This window comes from Rutilus rutilus (assembly GCF_951802725.1).
Source record: "Rutilus rutilus genome assembly, chromosome: 5".
Lineage (NCBI taxonomy): Eukaryota > Metazoa > Chordata > Actinopteri > Cypriniformes > Leuciscidae > Rutilus > Rutilus rutilus.
The window spans coordinates 40312990-40334979 of NC_140213.1; the positions used below are offsets into that span (position 1 = coordinate 40312990).

At 39.0% G+C, this 21990-nt stretch overlaps 1 protein-coding gene and 1 long non-coding RNA gene across 5 annotated transcripts in view; both read left to right on the forward strand.

Moving 5' to 3' along the window:
* Positions 1–8247: 8247 nt before the first annotated feature.
* LOC311290993 lies at positions 8248–9513 on the forward strand. Its single transcript, XR_014627496.1, has 3 exons — positions 8248–8594; positions 8763–8926; positions 9369–9513. It is a non-coding gene; the product is annotated as an uncharacterized lncRNA (long non-coding RNA).
* Positions 9514–15807: 6294 nt separating this feature from the next.
* necab2 (N-terminal EF-hand calcium binding protein 2) overlaps positions 15808–21990 on the forward strand; it is a 90193-nt gene continuing 84010 nt past the window's right edge. For 2 of the 4 annotated variants that reach the window (XM_084410042.1, XM_084410040.1), the window contains exon 1: positions 15808–16182. In XM_084410042.1, coding sequence (XP_084266168.1) covers positions 15865–16182 — 318 coding nt within the window. In that variant the 5' untranslated portion in view covers positions 15808–15864. The remainder of the gene's footprint in view (positions 16183–21990) is intronic. The other 2 variants (XM_084410043.1, XM_084410041.1) reach the window with 1 other exon arrangement.

Below are 21990 nucleotides of genomic sequence, written 5' to 3' on the forward strand. Positions count from 1 at the left end.
AATCCATTCTCCCATTTTATTTGCAGGTTAGCCTTGTTCTACAGTGTCACCTGGAAGTTTTCACTCTAAAAGCTGCTCCTGGCACTGTATGCAGACTGGCCTCCTCACACACGGAAAGCAATCCCGGAAAAGATAAGCCTTAAACACAAATGAAATGTGTTCCCACTGTAATTTTCTGCACAATGCTGTTATGTCTTGCTCTCCAAATAACAGCTATGAAACTATCACCACAAACAGCAGCAGATTTTGTTGGACCTTGTTCCATTTCATTAAATTGGGTATCATTGTTTATAGGTTATGTAAGGGATCATTTAGAGACTGGTTTATCACAAAATACAGAATAATCAGTACCCTGATGTCAAGCAGGCGTGTTTGACCAAACAATGCACCATTGATCAGTCAGAATCATGTATTCTAGAGAGCTGTGTAATAAACTTAAAGAATATTTTAAAATTTAATTAAGTCATTTCAAGCTTTATGATTGCTACTTTTTTATGGAGTGCTGTACGAGAAGGAACAAAATGTTATTTCTTCCATGACTTGTGTATAAACATTTAGCTGGAGACAGGCAATAAATCGAAGTAAAGAGAACATTAGAATGAGATATGCTAAGAAAAAAATATATTAAAATCAAATGTATGTGACATAACAGCATTTTTGTTCCTCTTCAGAGGCACAGCTAGCTCATGTAGCCTCTCTGATCCTCATGACTGGACAACAAGCAGAATTCCAAGTCGGTTTTCATCCAAAGGTGGCTCAGAAGTTTGAGGCCAGCATGAAGTTAATGTTAAAGGATAACCAGTATGATCAGACAGTGGTGCAGCTTGTGGGCGAGGGTTACCATGACATCATCGTCCTGGATAACATTGGCAGCAAGGTTCAGCAGGACAGTATTGAAAGCAAGTAATGCATTGGACAGAAATTTTTCCTGTGCTAAGTTCTGGATATTCTGTCATTGTTGCTAACTTTTCGAATATTTGAATATTTCAAACATTTCTAAGCATGATTAAAATAAAATTTGTGCTATTTATTTTATAGATATTTTTGGTTTCAATACCCGTGTAGTATTATACAGTAATTATCCCTTCTGATTGCTCCTCTCAGGTCCGTCTGACCTTATGGATTTCGGAGATTGTCAAGTGGGCCACACTTATCAAGAAACTTTTACCATGACAAACCCAAGCAGCTCCAAGGTGCTACGCTTTGAATGGCTGCCCAATGGCCCACAGCTGAGTTTTTCTCCGCAAGTTGGCCACCTGCATGCCGAGTGCTCCAAAGTTGTGACTCTGACCTTCTGCTCAGAGCAACCAATTGTGCTGAATGCACAAACTATAAAATGTAAACTCAGCAGCAGTATTACCTTTCAGCAGCCTGTAGACCAGGTCCCAGACTGGGATGATTGTCACAGGACTGTTAAATGGGTGGATGCAGACAAGTCATCACAACAGCCAAACAAACGTAAGGTGGGTTTTGTAGTATCAGTTATAGAGATGACAATAGCACAAATTATAATAAAGCAAATGCAGTAGGTCATCTAGAAAAAGATTGCACATTTGATAAAATGCCAACATTTTGACAAAGTTTAAAATAAGAAAGTCTCATTGTGAGAAATAAAGTCACAATTATACAATAGGAAGTTGCAATTGAGATATAAAATGGCAATTCACAATAAGTCACAATTGCAAGACATGAAGTGAATTTGCCTTACAACGGCATGTGAGAGAACATAGCCAACCTAACGAAGATGTGAGGTTCTCAGTTGAACGGTGCTTCTACGTTGACAATTGCTTGCAGAGCTTGTCATCACCAGAGGAGGCTAAGCAATTGGTTGACAAGCTGAGGGAGCTGTTAGCTGAAGGAGGCTTTGAATTAAGAATTTGAATTGCAGCGAAAATGTGTGCTCAAACAAGATCTGACTTTTTCCATTACGGTTTTTTGTCATTCTTATTGTCCCCATCTCATTTACATAATTTGTTTTATTTTCCATTTTATAATTTGTTGTCTTTCTTTCCTCTGTTTGTAGATAAAGAATGGGCCGACATTCTGTTGTGCCCGGATGGGTTCAGCTATGACTCCAGACCTGGAATTTTCTTTCCTCAAGCACTGTTAAGTTATGTTTCTTTTACTGCGCATGTGTGAAGAGCACCCTTTATGGGTTAGCGCATTTTTCTTTTTTGGTTGTTCGGTCTGGCGTCCTATGAGAGGAAGAGCGGCTATGTTGAATGTGATGGAACAATAAAGAGTTTATTGTCAGTTAACAGTTGTAGTTATTGAGTCAACACTGGTAGCAGAGGATGGCTGCTGCTGGGAATTACAAAAATCCCCCACCATTTGACGAGAAGACGGCTTACGAAAGTTGGAAAAATGAGATTGAAATTTGGAGACGTGTTACTGACCTGGAAAAGAAAAAACAAGCCTTGGCAGTTACTTTGTCACTAACGGGCAGAGCAAGGGACAGTGCTCTGGAAATTTCTTTTTGAAATTGGATTTGAATGATGACACTGGAATGCAAACACTCATAGCGAAATTGGACTCTGTGTTTTTAAAAGAAGAAAAAGATCGGCAATACGAGGCATACACAAGAGTTTGACCGGATCACTAGAGAGAGCAGTGTTTCTATGGTGGAATACATCGTCGAGTTCGAGCGTCGATACCAAGGGTGCAGCGATTTGTATTATTTTGAAGCACCCCCGGACGCCGCCATTGGCTAACGGAACCCCACCTGCAGTTAGCATCCCATTGACTCCCATTCATTTTGGCGTCACTTTGACAGCGAATAACTTCACATCTGAGGCGTTTAAAGACTCCATTTGTCCATTATTTATTTCTAAAGAAACACGAAAATGTATAAAAGGCTCCATTACCTTGTAGCTTACGTTATGGCCCTGTAGAAGCAGTTTTTGTAAAAGTAGGCTAACGATTGCGTCACAGCCACGCGACTCTCTGTCGCACAGTAGGAAATTACCGTATGGACAGGAGGAGAAGCTCGCGGGCAATCGGGAGGACGTCGAGGCAAAATGACAAAGTAATTAATCAGAACACCTACAAAAAGTTTCTCCTGCTCCAAGATCATGGACAGCTCCTACTCACGCTCTCCGTCTCTGCGAGTTTCGGAAGGTAATGATTCAGATTGATCTTGGCACAGCCACTAGAAGACAGACGGTTTGCTCACGTCACATCTACGTCGTCGAGCTCAGTTTGAGTCTGCGCAGTACGCTGGACCCCCAGGAAGTAAAAGTTTCTAATGGGCTTCACTTTGTCTCCGTTGAATCCAATGGGGTCGCTGTGTCCATTTCTTTTACTGTCTATGGTCGATACAACAGGCTACGTAAGTTCAAAATGGAGCTTCCTGACGCCGTACTAGCCTTTAAGCTACTCGATACTGCCGCACTTACTGTTAAAGATAAACAGTTAGCACTTACAGCTTGCTCTAGTGTTTCTTTCACTGTTATGAAATCTGCCTTGAAAAATATTTTTGCCGATAATGTTGCTTCACCACGAGAGGGCAGCAGTGCACTGCAAAACACAGAGAGTGACACTGCCTGTTACACGAGATACTCAGGAAACCGGGGACACAAGTCAAACACTACACAACAACCCCAAACCATAGCTCTAGGCACAAACCCCCTTGATAAATATGGAAGAAGAACGAAATGTACAATTTGCCAAAGCACGGATCACTGGGCAAAGGACTGTCCAAATAAAAAGGAACATGTAAGACTGACAAAAAATGAAGGACATGGCTGAAAAGTTTAATATTGAAATTAAAACAACGGCAGCGTACAGTCCATGGAGCAATGGCCTTGTTGAAAGGCACAATCTGACCCTAACTGAAATTTTGCTGAAATTGAAGAGGGACAGCAACTGCGACTGGAAGACAGCTCTAGATTGGGCACTAATGGCAAAGAACTCCATGCACGATGTTCATGGTTATAGTCCCTACCAGTTAGTGTTTGGGCAGAACCCAAATCTTCCCTCAGTCCTCAACGATAAGCCTCCAGCTCTGGAAACAAGTATGAGTAGTTGGATAGCTAAACAAATCACCACACTACATGCAATGAGAACAGCATTCACAGAACCTATGTTCGAGTGCATCAGTCCAGACTAAGAAAGGTGGATTACCCACAAACAAAACTGGAGGAGACAGAAAGAGAACAAATGAAAACAGATGAAAATCCCACAATAACACCAGCAGCAGATCTCAGTGATACTGAAAGTGAAAATGAGGAAATGACACCTGAAAATGATGAACCTTTTAATGCTGAAGATGTCAGTGAACCTTCTGCATCAGTGCTACCTGGAGTTGATAGTCTTGATCAATCCCACACGTCACAAACCTGCTCATCCACGAACTGTGAAGGTCAAAGACTAAAAAAAGATCAAATAGTTAAATACACAGATAATCAAAGTGGACAAATCCATACTGGAAAAATGTACACACAAAAACTGGTACATTTTGCAGTACAGTGTGCCTGAGGAAATTGCTGGCACAACTGCATCAGTCAATCTAGGACAAATGGACAATGTTCAGGTGATTCCATCCGAACATGCTAAGTTGAGCATTGACTACAATGAAGGTGATATATTGATAGTACATGATGATCTCTTCATGCCTGCAAAAAATACAGAACTCAGCACCTGGAAGAGAAAAAACGTATTTGAAGAAGTGATAGATGAAGGCCAGAATTGCATCTCCACGAGGTGTGTGTGCACACTTAAAGAAACAACTGCTGGAGTTGTACGTAAGGCTAGACTAGTGGCCAGAGGCTTTGAAGAAATGAACACTCAAGACCTTCCCAAAGACTCACCTACATGTGCCTCAGAGTCTCTAAATCATAGCAGTCATATGTCAAAATAAATGGCAGCCATGGACATTAAAGCAGCCTTTTTACAAGGTAAAGAGTTAACCAGAGATATTTACATTCGCCCACCACAAGAAGTGCAGAACAAAGGAACCATATGGAAGTTGAAACAAATGTTATGGCCTAACAGATGCTTCTTTATTCTGGTATAATAGAGTGAAAGACACCATGCAACAATTGGGAGCTACAGTATCAAAGGTAGATCCAGCAGTATTTTACTGGGTGGATGATTTCTGCAAGGTGATGGGGATTCTTGCGTCACATGTGGATGTGGAACCAATTGAAAGCTGCCTTTCAAGTCGGACAGGAAGAACATGACAGTTTCTACATTGGAATAGAAGTACATTCTAAGGAGGATGAAATACAAGTACAACAAGGAACGGACAAAAAAAATCTGCAACCCATCCCAGTGGACCCCACCAGAGCAACACAACGTGAAGCGTCATTGACAGACGTTGAGATGGACACGCTAAAATCAAAGATTGGACAAATATTGTGGGTTGCCAGGGAAAGCCGACCTGACATAATATATGAATATCCATGTTGGCTTCTAACACAAAGCATGCTACTGTTCAGACCCTGCATTGTGCAAATAAACTTATCAGAAAACTGAAATAAGAAGAGATCATCTTGAGGTTCCAGTACTAAGGGGAAAAGAGTTCTGTTAAATTAGTGATGTACAGTGATTCCTCAATGGGAAGTCTTCCGGACGGTGGCACACAGGGTGGACATTTCATCGTGCTTATGGGGAAAAATTTTCACCTATATCTTGGCAGTCAAAACGGATCAGGAGAGTCGTACGGAGTACCTTAGCAGGAGAGACTTTGGCACTTGCAGATGGAGTTGACAGTGCAGTTTTCCTCACTACACTAAACTCTGAGATTACCACTGGTGGCTGCTCATGCATCAATGTTATGATATAACATTGACACACGCCTATTGTGTGTGTAATAGACAATCATTCCCTTCTCGATGCTCGCAAATCTACAAAATCTGTAACCGAAAAGAGACTGCGCCTAGAAATCAGCAGTATGAAGGAGCTTATACACTGGAACTATTCAGCAGATCTTGTGGTCAGCCACTAAAAAGGCCCTCTTGTGCTTGACAAAAAAGGGTGCATCTGCACTTGTCCTTCTGAAAGCTCTCAGCACAGGTGTTTGCTATCTTAAGCACTGAACGGATTTGACAATGATTTGCTTATATGTTTTGTAAATGTCTAGTCATTTAAACTGAAGCACTTAAGTTAACTATGTTTTACTCTGTTATAATAATAACAAATGCTTATGTTCTAAAACTTGAACAGTATTTTATTTAATTTTTTACGAAAAAAGGGAGATTGTTATGTTTCTTTTACTCTACCCACGCAAAGCAGTTCGTTACCACGAAAAGGTGGTTTTTGAGATGAATAAGTGTGCCAAACAAGTAGTAGAGATCCTGGGACAGTAATGAAGGTGACAAAGAGGGTGTCAGAGATTTGAATGATCCTACTCATTCTCCTACATCCTGATGAACAGATATTCATCTGTTTTTTTGTCTTAGATTAATTTAGAGGACTCAGCACATAAGGTGGTCAATTTTGGAGCTCAGCAGATTGGGCAGCGAAGTCAGAAATTGGTCCCTCTGGTGAACAACAGCCACTCTTCCCTGACTTTTTGTCTTAGCAGACACTCTGATAACTCTCCAGGACTCAAGGGTAACACGTGCACATGCACTCTCTCTTATACACTACTTTTTAAAAGTTTGGGGTCAGGAAGATTTTCTAATGTTTTTGAGTAAAACATTAATATTGTGAAATATTATTACAATTTAAAATAAATGTTCTATTATAATAAGGGCTGTCAAAATTAATGCGTTAATGCATGCAAAAGATTTTCAGTTTAACACGTTACAAATATTTAACGCAATTAACTCGGCATCCTTTTTTTTTTTATCCTTTTGCGGCGCTACAGTATATGATCACGCTATCATTCATTCAAGTGCTATTAAACCATTCAAGTGCGATAAGACGCAAAAAAAGAGCAACATTTTTTCCTGACACGCTGTTTGTGAAGAGGTTCTCTGTGAATGAACACCCGAAAGGCCCGCACAGAATGCCACCTTGAACGGACAAAAACTTTAATGTTAGGTGCGATTAATCACAATTAATTACAGACAAATGTGCGATTAATTAGTAAAATAAATAAATAATTGACAGCACTAATTTTAATGTATTTAATTTTTTTATTTATTCCTATGATGGCAAAGCTGAATTTTCAGCATCATTGCTCCAGTCTTCACTGTCACATGATCCTTCAGAAATCATTCTAATATGCTGATTTGCTGCTTAAGAAACTTTCTTATTATATATGTTGAAAACAGTTGTGCTGCTTAATATTTGTATGATTCTTTGATGTATAGAAAGTTCAGAAGAACAGCATTTATTTAAAATAGAAATCTATTGTAACATTGTAAATGTCTGTACTGTCACTTTTGATATAATGCATCCTTGCTGAATAAATAATTTTGTAAAATCTCATAGACTTGGTTCAGTAGTGTACAGTAGACTTGAACGGTAGTGAAAGAGTTCAAAAGAGCTTAAATCTGACCTTCTGTACAATCAGTCACATGATCAATGTTACAATGTAGTCCCAGACATGTGGACCTGAGTGTATGAAAACATGCACTCATTCCACTGCACTCTATACATTAAAAAGAATCATTGTGCTTTTTCAGATCTTGTCTGTTCATCCAGAGGGGGAGGTGACACTTAAAGAGGGGGGCGGCCGCTGTGTGGTGGAGCTTCTCTTTTCTCCTGAAGAGTGCATGCCTTCCTTCATAGAGGAGCTGCATCTGGAGTGTCTAGTTGCTATTCGCCCTCTGCTGGTCATGAAGGGCAGCTGCAAGGGGGTGGAGGTCACACTGGACACAGACTACCTGCAGTTTGGAGCCACCCGTCGTATTATCATGCAGAGCACAGGAGAAATTGGTGCGAGGTACACATTCATGCGTAATCACAATTCAGTGACTGGTTGCATCTAAAATGTGTAGCTGATTCTGTAAATGAATAAATCTGAGAAACAAAATATGAAATGGACTCAAATAGAAATATATATTTGTATTTCTGCATCTTCAGCTTTTCCTTGTACTCTTTAAGTGGGATGTAAAGGGTTTTGCTCCCGATTACATAAATGTCCCTGCTGAGGGCTACATGACCCCAGGGACAGGAGTATCTCTTGAAGTGACCTATGCCCCTACGGAGCTGAGTCAAGATTTGCGCTATGATGATCTCTGCTGTGCTGTAGAGGGGGGCAAACCGTTAAAACTCACCCTCACTGGCTCCTGCATTGTCCCGCAGATCGCAGCAGAGATAAGTGGCTTAGTCTGAATGTGACTGTGGAACCATTTTCTTTAATGAGTACTGCAACCTTGTATATTTATTAATAATAGATGTGCTGATAAAAATGTTGAAGTTAAAGGCCAGGACTATTCATTGTGTCACTTTTCTTGCTTTCTTTCTCTTTTGTGTGAGCAGGTGGCGAATTTCGTATGTCAGGTGCAGTGTACTCAGTCTCTGGTTCTGCCCGGCCGCATGGACTCTGAAATGTGTCATAGAGGGAGAGCACTGGAGTGGGCCACCCACTCTCCTCATTGAGCCTTCACAGCAGAACACCTATGAGATCACATACAAGCCTCTGGCCATGACTACAGACGGGGAGAGGCAAAAGTCGGCATTAAATAAAAGTTTGATAGAAAGTAAATGTCACTGCATGAGGGAGGGGGAAGATGTTTTGATTAAAGATAATGAGGGCACATTAATTTTAAAAAAAATATATGATGTGCACAGACAAATCATTTATTGCAGTATTCCGTTAAAATAAGAACTGTGAATTTTGATTTCATGGTGACTTGTTTCTGGTGCAGGGCTCTGTGTTCTTCTCCTTTCCTGACGGCAGTGGAATACTGTACATATTGCAAGGCACAGCTGAGCCACCAAAGGCTGAAGGCACAGTAACCGAAGAGATCAAATGGAAAACCTACCACACACAGACATTACCTGTCCACAACTGGCTGCCCAGACCTCAGAGGTACCTCATCCACACCGAAACATATACGTGCAAGTTTAATAATCACAACGAAGTATTTCACAATCACGAAATAAGTCATCTATTTCTTATTTTTCAATTAATTAAATACAAGTTTATTGCAAAGACTTCCAAATAAAAGGATAAAAATGCTAGAATTAACCTACAGAGATTATATTTGCCACAAAATGCCATATTATCCTTAACATTTCTTGGATGCATTGCACATAAACATATGCTCATTGCACATGGATAAACATTGTTAATCCTGAAAATACCCATAAAACAGCCACACAACACAGTGCCTCTTGAGATATGCTTTGTAATGATCATAAAACCTTCGTTTGACCATAAATTCTGAAGCTACGGTTGCAAATTCTATTCCTCTTAGCTACATTGTATAATTTATGTTTGATCATTGTGTGTTTTTTATCCTGCTGTGCAGGTTCCGTTCTGTGATGGAGCTCATCAAACCAGATCGTTCAGACGGCATAGTTTCCCTGAAGGGCCTGGAATACATTGATGTGCCTGCGCTGGATACGAAGAACTACAAACTCTCCTTCTTCACTTATAAAGAGGGCCAGTACAATGCTAAAGCAAGTGCCATCATACACCCATACAAATGCTAATACAGACTACTTTGGTTATAAAACAGATTTATGGCCCATGAAATATCATATTCCTCGCTCACACAGGTGACATTCAAGAATGAGGCAACTGGCGAGTTCCTATTCTACAATCTGAACTTTAAAGCGATGGCTCCGGGACTGATTGACACTATAGAAATGGCGACCCGGGTGAGGCAGATGACAACAGGGCACGCGGAGGTGGAGAACCCTCCTCTTGTGGACGTGTCGTTCTCTGTAAAGTGCCAGAATTCAGACATCAGATTTCCGCCACAGTTTGTTGTGCGTGCTCAGTCTACGGTAGGTATACTTTCAGAAATACAAAGTTAAAGGGATAGTTCACCCAAAAATGTAATTTATGTCATCATTTACTCACCCTCGAGTAATTCCAAACCTGTATGAAATTCTTTCTTCTGCTGAACACAAAGGAAGATATTTTAAAGAATGCTGATAACCAAACAGTTTCAGTTTCCATTGAATTCCACTGTATTTTTTGGTTTGTACAATGCAAGTCAATGGTCACTGAAAACTGTTTAGATACTAACATACTTAAGAATCTCTTCATTTGTGTTCCACAGAAGAAAGAAAGTCATACAGGTTAGGAACGACATGAGGGGTAAATGGTGACAGGATTAAAAATTTTGGGTGTGCACCGTCGTGGGCCATTTAAAAAATAATTCAAAAATGTAAATGAAATAAATTTTCAGTGCAAAAGAAGAAAAAACCAAGGTGATTTTGCTGTGGTGACCCTAGTATTTAATGGCTGTTTTTTTAAGAGTCTTGTTTGTAGATTTTTATTACTTAAGTTAGATTTACATTTGAATATCTACCTCTGTGTGAGGGAGAGTCCACAGCCCAGCTGGTGTTGTACGCTGCTGAACTCGGACACTTCTTTTATGAGCTTCAGCTGAAGGCCCTGCCTGCACCCCTTGAGAAGCCTTTATATTTCAGAGCACCACTTGGCAGCAAACACAGTGTCAAAGTTAAGTTCACCAACTTCACTCGTGTCAAGACCAAATATATCTGCAAGGTAAGGGACCCTACTTTCCCATTATTATCTAGCAGATTTTATCTGCATGATAATAAGTTTTAAAGAGAAAATGAAAATTCTGCCATCATTTACTCACCCTCATGTCGTTCCAAACCTGTATGAACCTGTGGAACACAAAAGAAGATATTTTGAAGGATGTTTTCAAAGGATGTTCAATTCCAAAGAATTATTTTTGTCCATACCATGCAAGTCAATGGTGTCTAAAACAATCCATTTATTTTCACTGTATGGACAAAAAGAAAACCCACTGAGACATTTTTCAAGTCTTTTCACAAAAGAAAGTCATACAGGTTTACAACAACATTAGCAACATACATTCTAATATCTTTGCTAAAATAATCCCTCTCAAATCTGGTTTCTGACTCAGATGGACAACCCAAACTTCACTGTTGAAAAGAACATTAAAGCAGCAGCGGGGAACTAGACTGGCACAGATATCAGCGTGCCAGTTCATTTTGAACCTTGCCAGGTGGGAGACATCCAGAGCCACCTCACCATCTCTTCAGATGTCGAAGGGGGAGTATGTCTTCCCTCTGTTTGGCACCTGCACCCCTAAACCACAGGGTCCCCTCACCATCAGCTTAGGTTCCAGTGTCTCTATCTCCTTTAAGAGTGTCTTTTAAAAAGGCCACCACCTTCTCCTTTCAGGTAGACAACCCTGCCTTCACTGTCAAGGGTGCAGAGACTATTGCACATCCAAAAACTCAGCACATACAGGTTACATTTGACGGCCCTCCTACGAGCTCCAAAGGCCCATGTCACGGAAAGCTGACAATTTCCTGCCCGCGTATGGAGAGCCATGAAGAAAACAGCATGAAGAAGGAGGTCTGCTATTCTTTGGATAAAATGATTCATGGTAGTGGTTAAAAAATGTAATAATCTTTTTTTTTATATACAGTGGGTACGGAAAGTATTCAGACCCCCTTAAATTTTTCACTCTTTGTTATATTGCAGCCATTTGCTAAAATCATTTAAGTTCTTTTTTTTTTTCTCATTATTGTACACACAGCACCCCACATTGACAGAAAAACACAGAATTGTTGACATTTTTGCACATTTATTAAAAAAGAAAAACTGAAATATCACATGGTCCTAAGTATTCAGACCCTTTGCTGTGACACTCATATATTTAACTCAGGTGCTGTCCATTTCTTCTGATCATCCTTGAGATGGTTCTACACCTTCATTTGAGTCCAGCTGTGTTTGATTATACTGATTGGACTTGATTAGGAAAGCCACACACCTGTCTATATAAGACCTTACAGCTCACAGTGCATGTCAGAGCAAATGAGAATCATGAGGTCAAAGAAACTGCCTGAAGAGCTCAGAGACAGAATTGTGGCAAGGCACAGATCTGGCCAAGGTTACAAAAGAAAATTCTGCTGCACTTAAGGTTCCTAAGAGCACAGTGGCCTCCATAATCCTTAAATGGAAGACGTTTGGGACGACCAGAACCCTTCCTAGAGCTGGCCGTCCAGCCAAACTGAGCTATCGGGGGGGAAGAGCCTTGGTGAGAGAGGTAAAGAAGAACCCAAAGATCACTGTGGCTGAGCTCCAGAGATGCAGTCAGGAGATGGGAGAAAGTTGTAGTAAGTCAAACATCACTGCAGCCATCCACCAGTCGGGGCTTTATGGCAGAGTGGCCCGACGGAAGCCTCTCCTCAGTGCAAGACACATGAAAGCATACCTGAAGGACTCCAAGATGGTGATAAATAAGATTCTCTGGTCTGATGAGACCAAGATAGAACTTTTTGGCCTTAATTCTAAGCGGTATGTGTGGAGAAAACCAGGCACTGCTCATCACCTGTCCAATACAGTCTCAACAGTGAAGCATGGTGGTGGCAGCATCATGCTGTGGGGGTGTTTTTCAGCTGCAGGGACAGGACGACTGGTTGCAATCGAGGGAAAGATGAAGATGAAGAGTGCTCTGGACCTCAGACTGGGCCGAAGGTTCACCTTCCAACAAGACATTGACCTTAAGCACACTGCTAAAATAACGAAGGAGTGGCTTCACAACAACTCTGTGACTGTTCTTGAATGGCCCAGCCAGAGCCCTGACTTAAACCCAATTGAGCATCTCTGGAGAGACCTGAAAATGGCTGTCCACCAACGTTTACCATCCAACCTGACAGAACTGGAGAGGATCTGCAAGGAGGAATGGCAGAGGATACCCAAATCCAGGTGTGAAAAACTTGTTGCATCTTTCCCAAAAAGACTCATGGCTCTATTAGATAAAAAAAGGGTGCTTCTACTAAATACTGAGCAAAGGGTCTGAATACTTAGGATGTGATATTTCAGTTTTTCTTTTTTAATAAATGTGCAAAAATGTTAACAATTCTGTGTTTTTCTGTCAATATGGGGTACTGTGTGTACAATAATGAGGAAAAAAAATGAACTTAAATGATTTTAGCAAATGGCTGCAATATAACAAAGAGTGAAAAATTTAAGGGGGTCTGAATACTTTCCGTACCCACTGTATATACATGTCTCTTGGGGCTGTTAAGTTTTAAATTTGTTCTTTTCACATAAAGATGATTTTATTTATTTTTAATCCATCTTTCAGTTTAAAGGAATATGCTTCTTTAAACAAAACACAAATGTATTGTAAAGACTCAAAATGAACAGGAAAAATAAACATTTCTGTAGCACTCAGGTTTGCTGTTTGAATGACACCAGTCAAGTATCAAGTGAACTGCTGTAGCTTCAGGTGCTCCTCTTTAGTCCACCAGGAGGAGCACGTGTTGCTCTTACATCACCTTTAACATGTCCCATCTACTGAGGCATGATGGGAGGTATATTCCCTCTAGGTTCATGTGTGTGTGCATAGTGTGTATATTTCATACTCATATGCAGTGCATATGTGTGGGTTCATCTCTAAGTTTCCCAGCCAAGCCTTCCTGCATGCTTTTTGGAAATAATTTCAACTCGCTTGTCTGGCCACATTTAAATCTCAAAAACAGAAAGTGGGTGAGTGGAGTGATTGCAGAGACAGGCTGACATTAGATGTTACTCATTACATCTGTGCTGTTATTGTTAACTATATATATATATATATATAAACTCAAATGAAAATGAAAAATGTAGCCTTGGCAAAAATAAATAACTACTAAGTACCAAAACAACTAAAACTGAATTCAAATTAATTAAAGATAAAGATATATATATATATATAAAACGTATAAAAATGTCAAAAGCTCATAACAAAGTAACCAAAATGAAAATGAAATCTAAAAATATTAAACTAAAAGCTAATTTAAAATATTAATAAAAACTATAATAGTATATATGTAAATTATACTAAAATAACACTGCCCATATGAAGTGTCATCAATAATTTAAGTGTTCCAAATACTCTTGAGTGTGTGTGCGTGTGTGTGTGTGTGTGATCAAAAATGCTAAGCTTTATAGTTTTTAAAAAAAATGAATATACTATAAAGCTTAGTATTTTTTATTACACACACACACATTTTCTTTTCCTTTATTGTGGTTATATTCACCTTAACAATATACATTTAACAACTGCTGTTAGCTGAGACATTTATGCAGTCTAATAATATATATAAATGAACAACACATATATTATCAGTCTGCCTCAGTGTGTCCAATCTCATGTGAAAGGCACATCCCCAATGTCTCTGCATCTGGTTTGTCAGCCTCAAACAGAAAAAGGAGCCAGAATAACCATTCGCTAGTGTCATTTTGCTCCCTGCACGTGCCACAATATACCACTGAGTTTGTTTACGTGTGGTAAAGAGAGGCCTGTCACCGCCACACACAAACTGGCTGCAAGGGGTGTTGATCTGAGCATGTCCAAAGACAAGGGATTACTGCTTGTTGTAATTATCTGAGCACCCTCTGTGGTGAAGAAGGAGTAACAGGTTGCTGTGAGTTGCTCTACATTAAAGTGATGCATCCAATCACTTTTTTCTGTTTGGCTAAATGGCTCACTATAGGATCGCAAACTGCAGGGGGGTTGTACTTGGTGCCAATTAAATAAAGGCCCTTTTAGCTAGAATGACTTAATCACCCCTCGTAAAGGGCAGGACCGGGGAGCCTTTCAACAGTCTTTCATGTCACAAAGGTCATTTCAGACCATTATAGAGACTGTAAGGTAATGAGGGATTTTCTAAGGAGTACCCACCCCAAAAATTGCAAGCTGTTTTGTAATTTTTACAAATTATACAAATAATTTGGGATGTTGATTAAACAACAGATGGCACTTGGACTTATACCACCTGACTGCTGCGCAGTTTCATTTGGCCGTTGATAGTGTTGACATAGAAACGCATAAATCCGAGTCTGGGGACGTGAACAACTCCAAGTAGAACGTCACAGGTTGCCGTCGCTAAAATATTGTATACGTTATGACATGACGTGAACGCAGCATAAGCTCATTGTTTTGGTTCAGTACTGTAAATACTGTACATACACTGACAGGCAGGTGACATTGGACAAACATTTTTTTGGTTCTGTGACTTCAACAGATGATATCTGTACATTTTGTAATATTTAGGCCACTTCTGTTATTGATTGCTATCAGGATGTTAAAGGATTAGTTCACTTAAAAATGAATCTGTCATCATTACATCAACTGTCTGGTTACTGACATTCTTCAAAATATCTTCTTTTGTGTTCAGCAGAAGAAAGAAACTCATACAGGTTTGAAACAACTTGAGGGTGAGTAAATGATGACAGAATTTTCATTTTAAAGTTAACTATTCCTTTAAGAGAGTTTCAACAAGAATAACAAAAGTGTTTATGAAAATATTGCCTACCCTACCTTTAACTGCATCTAGCCTTTAAAGAATAGGCCTAAATATCGTTATTTATGTGGGATAATGACTTAAAAGCATGCAATTAGGTGTATTTATTGTGTCTTTTTAAGTAGATAGTCATGTAGAGGAAAGAGGAAAATACGGATCATATGTTTCCACGAATGGCAAAGATCTAAAACCGAGAGTTACTGCAGTAAACTATGCCAAAAATGGACTTTAACAACATTACCATAGTTTATTTAAAAGCTGTCTGGGATCAATGAGCATTACAGTCTGGCTATTTAATAGTAGGCCTAGCTACTCTCTAAAGTGCTAATAATGCCTTTTCTCGCATTTTTCTGCATCTGGACTAAATGGATGGCACTTATTGAACTGCTCCGGTTAGGTGAGACAGGAGGGCTGAGTTTTGGGATGTGTGCCGCCGCTGATGTCATAGAGGAGGAGGGATCGCCCCCATAGCGCGCAGCATGAACGCTCCGCGGCAAAAGGATGTGTGAACAAGCAGCGCGCTACTGCAGGGACGGTGTCCAAAAACTGCTCCACAAAGAACAAGCTAAACTCCGGGCACAGGACAGCAAAGACCAGCCCAAACCCGGGGCTCAGGACAGCGAGACAGCGACGGCTGCACAGTCCGGAAACAGCGGTTCTCAGCCCGGTGGAATTGACGGGCTCGTCCGCTGGATAGTCACCAAGATGAGCGACAATAAAAGCATCTCTACTCGGGAATATGTGAAGGAGGAGGCGGCGGTGGCTCAGGAGCAGTTCTTTGCACCGGAGCCCCGAAAGGGCATCTCTGTCATTTTGGACGTAGGTTTTTAATATTTTATCATTGTATGTATAAAGAAACATGAAATGCATGCAGTCGTACAACTTTATTCAATCGCCATAATTAATTAATTAAACAATTAACCAAGTTTTGAACAGTTAAAAAAAATATCTCGCCAACCTTTGATACTCAAGCAGCAAGGCAAATACACTTTATGCATTTAAATCTATTTAACTTTTTTTCATTCAGTCCATCCATTTTGCAGAACAGTTATGAATTTGACACTTTGCATGTCAATGTTATGTAATATTTTAGATTATTACACGTTTTTCTGGAGTACTAAATTCTGATTGTTTAATCGCAAGCAAGCAATTTTTGTATAATAGCTAATAACCTAAATTAGATATTTCGCGTTGAACTTGACGATGGTAGGAAATACCATTGTTAAACACCGACGCTACTCTCACGTATCACTCCGCGCACTTAGGCTACTCTTTACATATGACGCAAAGTAACCTGGCGCCATCGTGCGACTAAAAATGGTTACATACTTCGATAAAAATGGTTTGTTTTAATTTAGTATAGGCCTACATTGTGTTGTGAGCTTAAAACCTTTGATAAAAGCGCAAGAGTGCCCAAGCAAGAAAACAAAAAATAAAGCAATGAACCGAAAAGAATACTGATGAGAGATAGCCTACTTACAAATAAGTTACGGTTCTAAATCCCAGATAACTAAAAAAAGAAGTTATTTTAATTTACAGCAATTTAATTTATAATATTTAAATTGATGATGTAATATTGTTGAAGCGTTAATGTATGAAGTAATGGACTATTTTTCTTAGCGGAAGCTAAGATAATCTACTAGTAGGCTACGATGATAAAAAATAATTTCTCAGCTCAATCAATATTTTATGTACAAGACAAGTAGTTATTTATTTGCTAAGTAGTCACGTAATAAGTCAGATAATATACTGTCAGATGGTCACTGTTGCTTAATAAACCCCGTTCAGGGTGTGACAGTCCTCCTCCCCTAATGTGACTCTTATGTGCACAGTCTGCACACGCATTCACAGTTGAATGGAAATACCGTTGAGCTTTAAGTATGTGCAATGAAATAATCCTCCCAATTGTAAAATAATATGAACACACATTCTAGTACAAAACAGCAGTGATACATCCAGCTGTAGCTTTCTGCATTTTTAGGTTATAGCCTACAACAGTTTTTGCTCTGATTTTAAGGCTGTCTCAGAGAAGCATACCCGAATCTAAATAATTTATTGCGCTTTTCCTGTGAGCCCGGCAGTTATGCTGTGTGGTTGGCTGCTGTGGCAAGGTCTCAGCAGTATTGATTTAGTAGGTCAAATTATTGCCTCAGTATTGTTCATTGCTGCTAGATAATTATATGTATTTGATGGTCATACCTCCTGAGATTTCTACTTTACTTTTTGGGGAGAAGTTAAAACATTTAAGAGAGTGATAAGTAGATCAGTCTCAGACCCAGATAGCCTACAGTCTCAGGTAACCAGACTAGAAAGGAAAGGGGACAAAAACTAATTAAAAACCTCAGAAAAAGACCAGAGGCACCGATGCACCCTAGTATAAATACAATAGTGAAGGTGGAGGAAATTAATAAGGGAGGGGTTAAGCAGATAATGAGGTGCTGTAGATAATTTGTCTTTTATGGATAGTGAGCGCTTGTACATGATTTCTCGTGGAGACTTCGGCATGGAGCGCAGGTGCTTGTAGGGGAATTGATTTTCCCCTATGCTTTGTGAGAGAATTCCATTATTTAACTCAATCTATCTCTACCAAATGACACGTCTGCTGCCACCTCTGTTCCGGGATCAGCCTGACTGAGCCTTAACACTGTATTGGTAAACAACTTGAGCCACAGAGCGTCATTTATCGTTACTTTTCATTTTAAAAGTGTCTAAAGCAGCATGCAGTTGTAAAGACCACTGTTTCCATTTCAGAAAGCTTTCGATTCACCGGCTAGACAAGTTATGGATTCAAGGTGTGTTGAATTCTCTCAGCACGGCTTCCCCAAACCAGACAGTGAAAAACTAAGTAACAAGCTGTCATAAAAAAGGCTAAGTGTGTTTCACAGTATTCATGTCTCAGGTCCCAGACCTCATCTGGCTTAAGGAAGTAATTAAGTCAATTTAATGTTTTTTGAACACTTCTTTTCCACTGGGGTTGAATGCTGTGCACTAAATTACAGTAGCGCTCTCGTTTATGCTTTAAAAGCGAGGACGTTAGGCATAGAAGTCGGCATGAAACGGAAGTTGCGAGAGTCTTTTCTTTCCTATTGTGACGTATATCCGAATGAAACGGCTTCTCGAACAAGAAAAAATGTCAGGTGGGACTTGATTTTGTCCGTCGGGATTGGATGGTTGTGGTTTGCTATTACTGTGATGTCATGTGAGTGACAGGTTGTCCCGCCCTCGCACCAGTAAACACGTCATCAGAGAAGAGAAGAGATGTCGCTGCAAAAGGGAGGGGAAGATATTTTTATTAAAGATTAGGAGGGCACATGAATTAAAAAAAATAATGATCTGCACGGACGGATAACTCATTTATAATAATACCATAAAAACAGGAATTGTCAAGTTTGATTTCATGGTGACTTTAATGTACATGTGTGAGAACAGATAGATGATCAAATGGTGACTGCACTTGACATTTACTAAAGACTTCATCGCTCTATTGACTTGAACTTTAAAATACAAATATACTTGGCATTTGTTCAGTGAACTGGATTTGATCCAAAGCACAGAGAATCAATCCAACTGACTTAGCAAGTCTAAATGTGAGTCCACATATTAAACAAGTCCATTCATTGAGCTACACTCTCTCCATTCAAACACTCTTTATCAATCTTTATCATTCTTTGTTTGCCTAATATCTCACTCTCATTATATTTCCTTTCATCGACAAAAAGAATCAGTGTTATTAAGAGTATTTTAGCCGTAAAGAGAAACTTGGAAACAAGTGTCAGTACGTTTACATGGACAACAATATTCCGATATTAAGACAATACTCTGATTAAGAAACTACAATGTTAACAGGGATTTCTGATTACCTTAATCTAGCTAAAGTCATATGAGTAAACACAAATTGAATTAAAACATGTGGAGTATTCCTATTTCAATCGCATTATCGAAGTGCATTATAGACATGTACACATCTTAAAGGTACAGTACTATTAAAGTCGTGTGGGAATTCTCGCCGCATTTTGTGACAGGACACATACACACACGGCAGTGGTCAACCTTTTGACGGCAAACAAGAGAGCGTGGCTTCAGAATTAGTATCCGCTCGTCTATTTGCACGTATAGCATGACAAATAATTAATTGCACATGAAGCTTTCTTAAAATTAAGAATGAAAACACCCTAAACTGTATATGGCTCCATAACAAAGACGAGCTGTATGTTGACACGGAGGGAAAGTCAGACCTTAATCAGAATATTGTCTTTTTCAGAATAAGGTCAATAATTAGATTACAGTCGTAAAGTAGAGCCTAATTTTTTCCTGTGATGTCTGGATTTAGTCCAGTTGCAGTATTTGATTTGATTATTGTTCTGCTGGATAATGAGATGGTAGTTTTGGTTTACACTTTCTAGTTGTTCATTGTTTTGTAGCTGAGAAACCAATGAACAACTAAAGAGTATTTTTCTCAGCAATGTGTTTTTTTTTTTTTTTTTCAAATACATATTAACCATATAAAACCAGAATAGCTCTGTGAATATGTACTTTAACTGTACTATTCATTTAGTTTCTCCCTCTGTAAGTGTGGCTCTCTTTTCTCAACATGTTGCTTTGTAGTTCACATGAACACTTTTGTGATTTTTTTTTTTTTTTTTGTAGCTGTCCCCTTTTCCTATCACACAGAGATAAATCTTCCGAGGTACAAACAAATTGGGTCACCTACATTAGGTAACTTCATATTGTCAGACCGTACAAATGGTTTTTAACAACCGTATACCTTTTGTGCATCCCTTTTATTCTCAAACAGTTCAGGAAGATAATGATGAAGAAAGGATGATAGGTGACACTTCATATTAGATGTCCTTAACTACAATGTACTTACATCAAAAAATATGTACAGTTTACTTATTATGTTCATATTGTATTGCAAAACACTAGCTGCGATTGAGGTCTGATACGGGTAAGGTTAGGCACAGGTTTGGTGGTATGGTTAGGTTTAAGGGTATTTTTAAGGGTAAAAGGTATTAGGGAAGGGTCAATAGTGTAATTTTAGATGTGATTATAGAAATGAATTACAGCTGTGATTACAGAAATGAATTACAGCTGTGATTACAGAAATGAATTACAGCTGTAAAAACATGTATGTGCACAATAAGTGCAAATTATTAATTTAAATGTTAGTACATAGTAGTTAAAGGCGCAGTATAATCGAGATCTGAGATATGCTTCTGTGATAACAATTCTTTGGTTCCTGTCGTTCAGTGGTTTTCAACTGGTTTTGCTGAGGATCTGACACTGTACAAAAACATCTTTCTTTAAAATCTAATATGGAAGTTAATTAATACTACCATGCACTTAATAGGCCCAACAATATGCAAATTTATTAACATGATACACTACCGTTCAAAAGTTTGGGGTTAGTAAGATTTTTTAATCTTTTTTTTTAAATATATCAAAAGTGACAGTAAAAACTTAAACTGTTATAAAAAAAATAATCTATTTCAAATAAATGCTGTTCTTATAAAAAAAAATATTAAGCAGCATAATTGTTTTCAACTGAGATCAAATCAGTATATTAAAATGATCTCTGAAGGATCACGTGAGTGACACTAAAGTCTGGAATAATATTTAATATTTTATTATTTTTATTCAGATTTTCACAATACAGAACAACACACCAAAAGCATTACAAAAACAGACATACACAAAAAAAAAAAGTAAAATCAAATCAAATTAATAAACAACCAAACAATTATATCTAATTCTTCCCAGATAGCCAAGCAGAAAGTATTTACTCTATTTTTAATCAAATAAATCCACACAAACCTTGATGCATGTGAATTGCTTTCTCTTCCCATTTAAAAGCTGATAATCCTATTACTTTTATTTATTTAAATATGCATGATTCTATGGTTATAGTTTTGTAATTCACAGTCCACGAAATAAGAGCAGATCTGCGGCAACCTATTTTTGGGTCATGAACCTCCAGTTGAGAACCACTACTGGCGATTAATGCTGCAGACACTTTTGCTTTAAGATATAAAACGGCAAGGAAGATTAAATACCAATAGTGCCTCTCGTGCGCTTTGTAAAATACATTACAGTATTGATCGAACATGGCTAATGTTGCTGTTCCTACAATCACTCTCCTCTTTTAATGGCCAAGAATATGCTTCTAGTTCAAAAGAAGGAAACCCCCCCATTGTTCTTATTCTACTGCAGATGTTTCAGTGGTTGTCCAGTGTGGCTTTTGAGTTTGTTTTGTGATGGTGAAGAATCCTGACAGGTGGAATGCTGTTAGCTGTCAGGAATGAATGAGGCAGCTGGCTCATCCAATTGAGAAGTGATTTAGACCAACAACAGAAGGTGATCACTCTATTGAAGCAGATCAAAATGTGCGCTGTCAATACGTGTTTCAATTATTGGATGTTTGGCACACACTTCCTCCGTGTCATGCGTGTCCAATCACAAACATGCAGCTCCATGCTTGCTTGTTGTGCAGCCAGTACATTTAACATCCAGATCTGATCACAACAAATTCATGCTTCATGTATTTATGTATTAGGAAAATGAGAAGGTCTGAATGGATCGACTGCTGTAAAATTAGCCCGTAGTGAGAAACGCTTCCCAGCACATTCT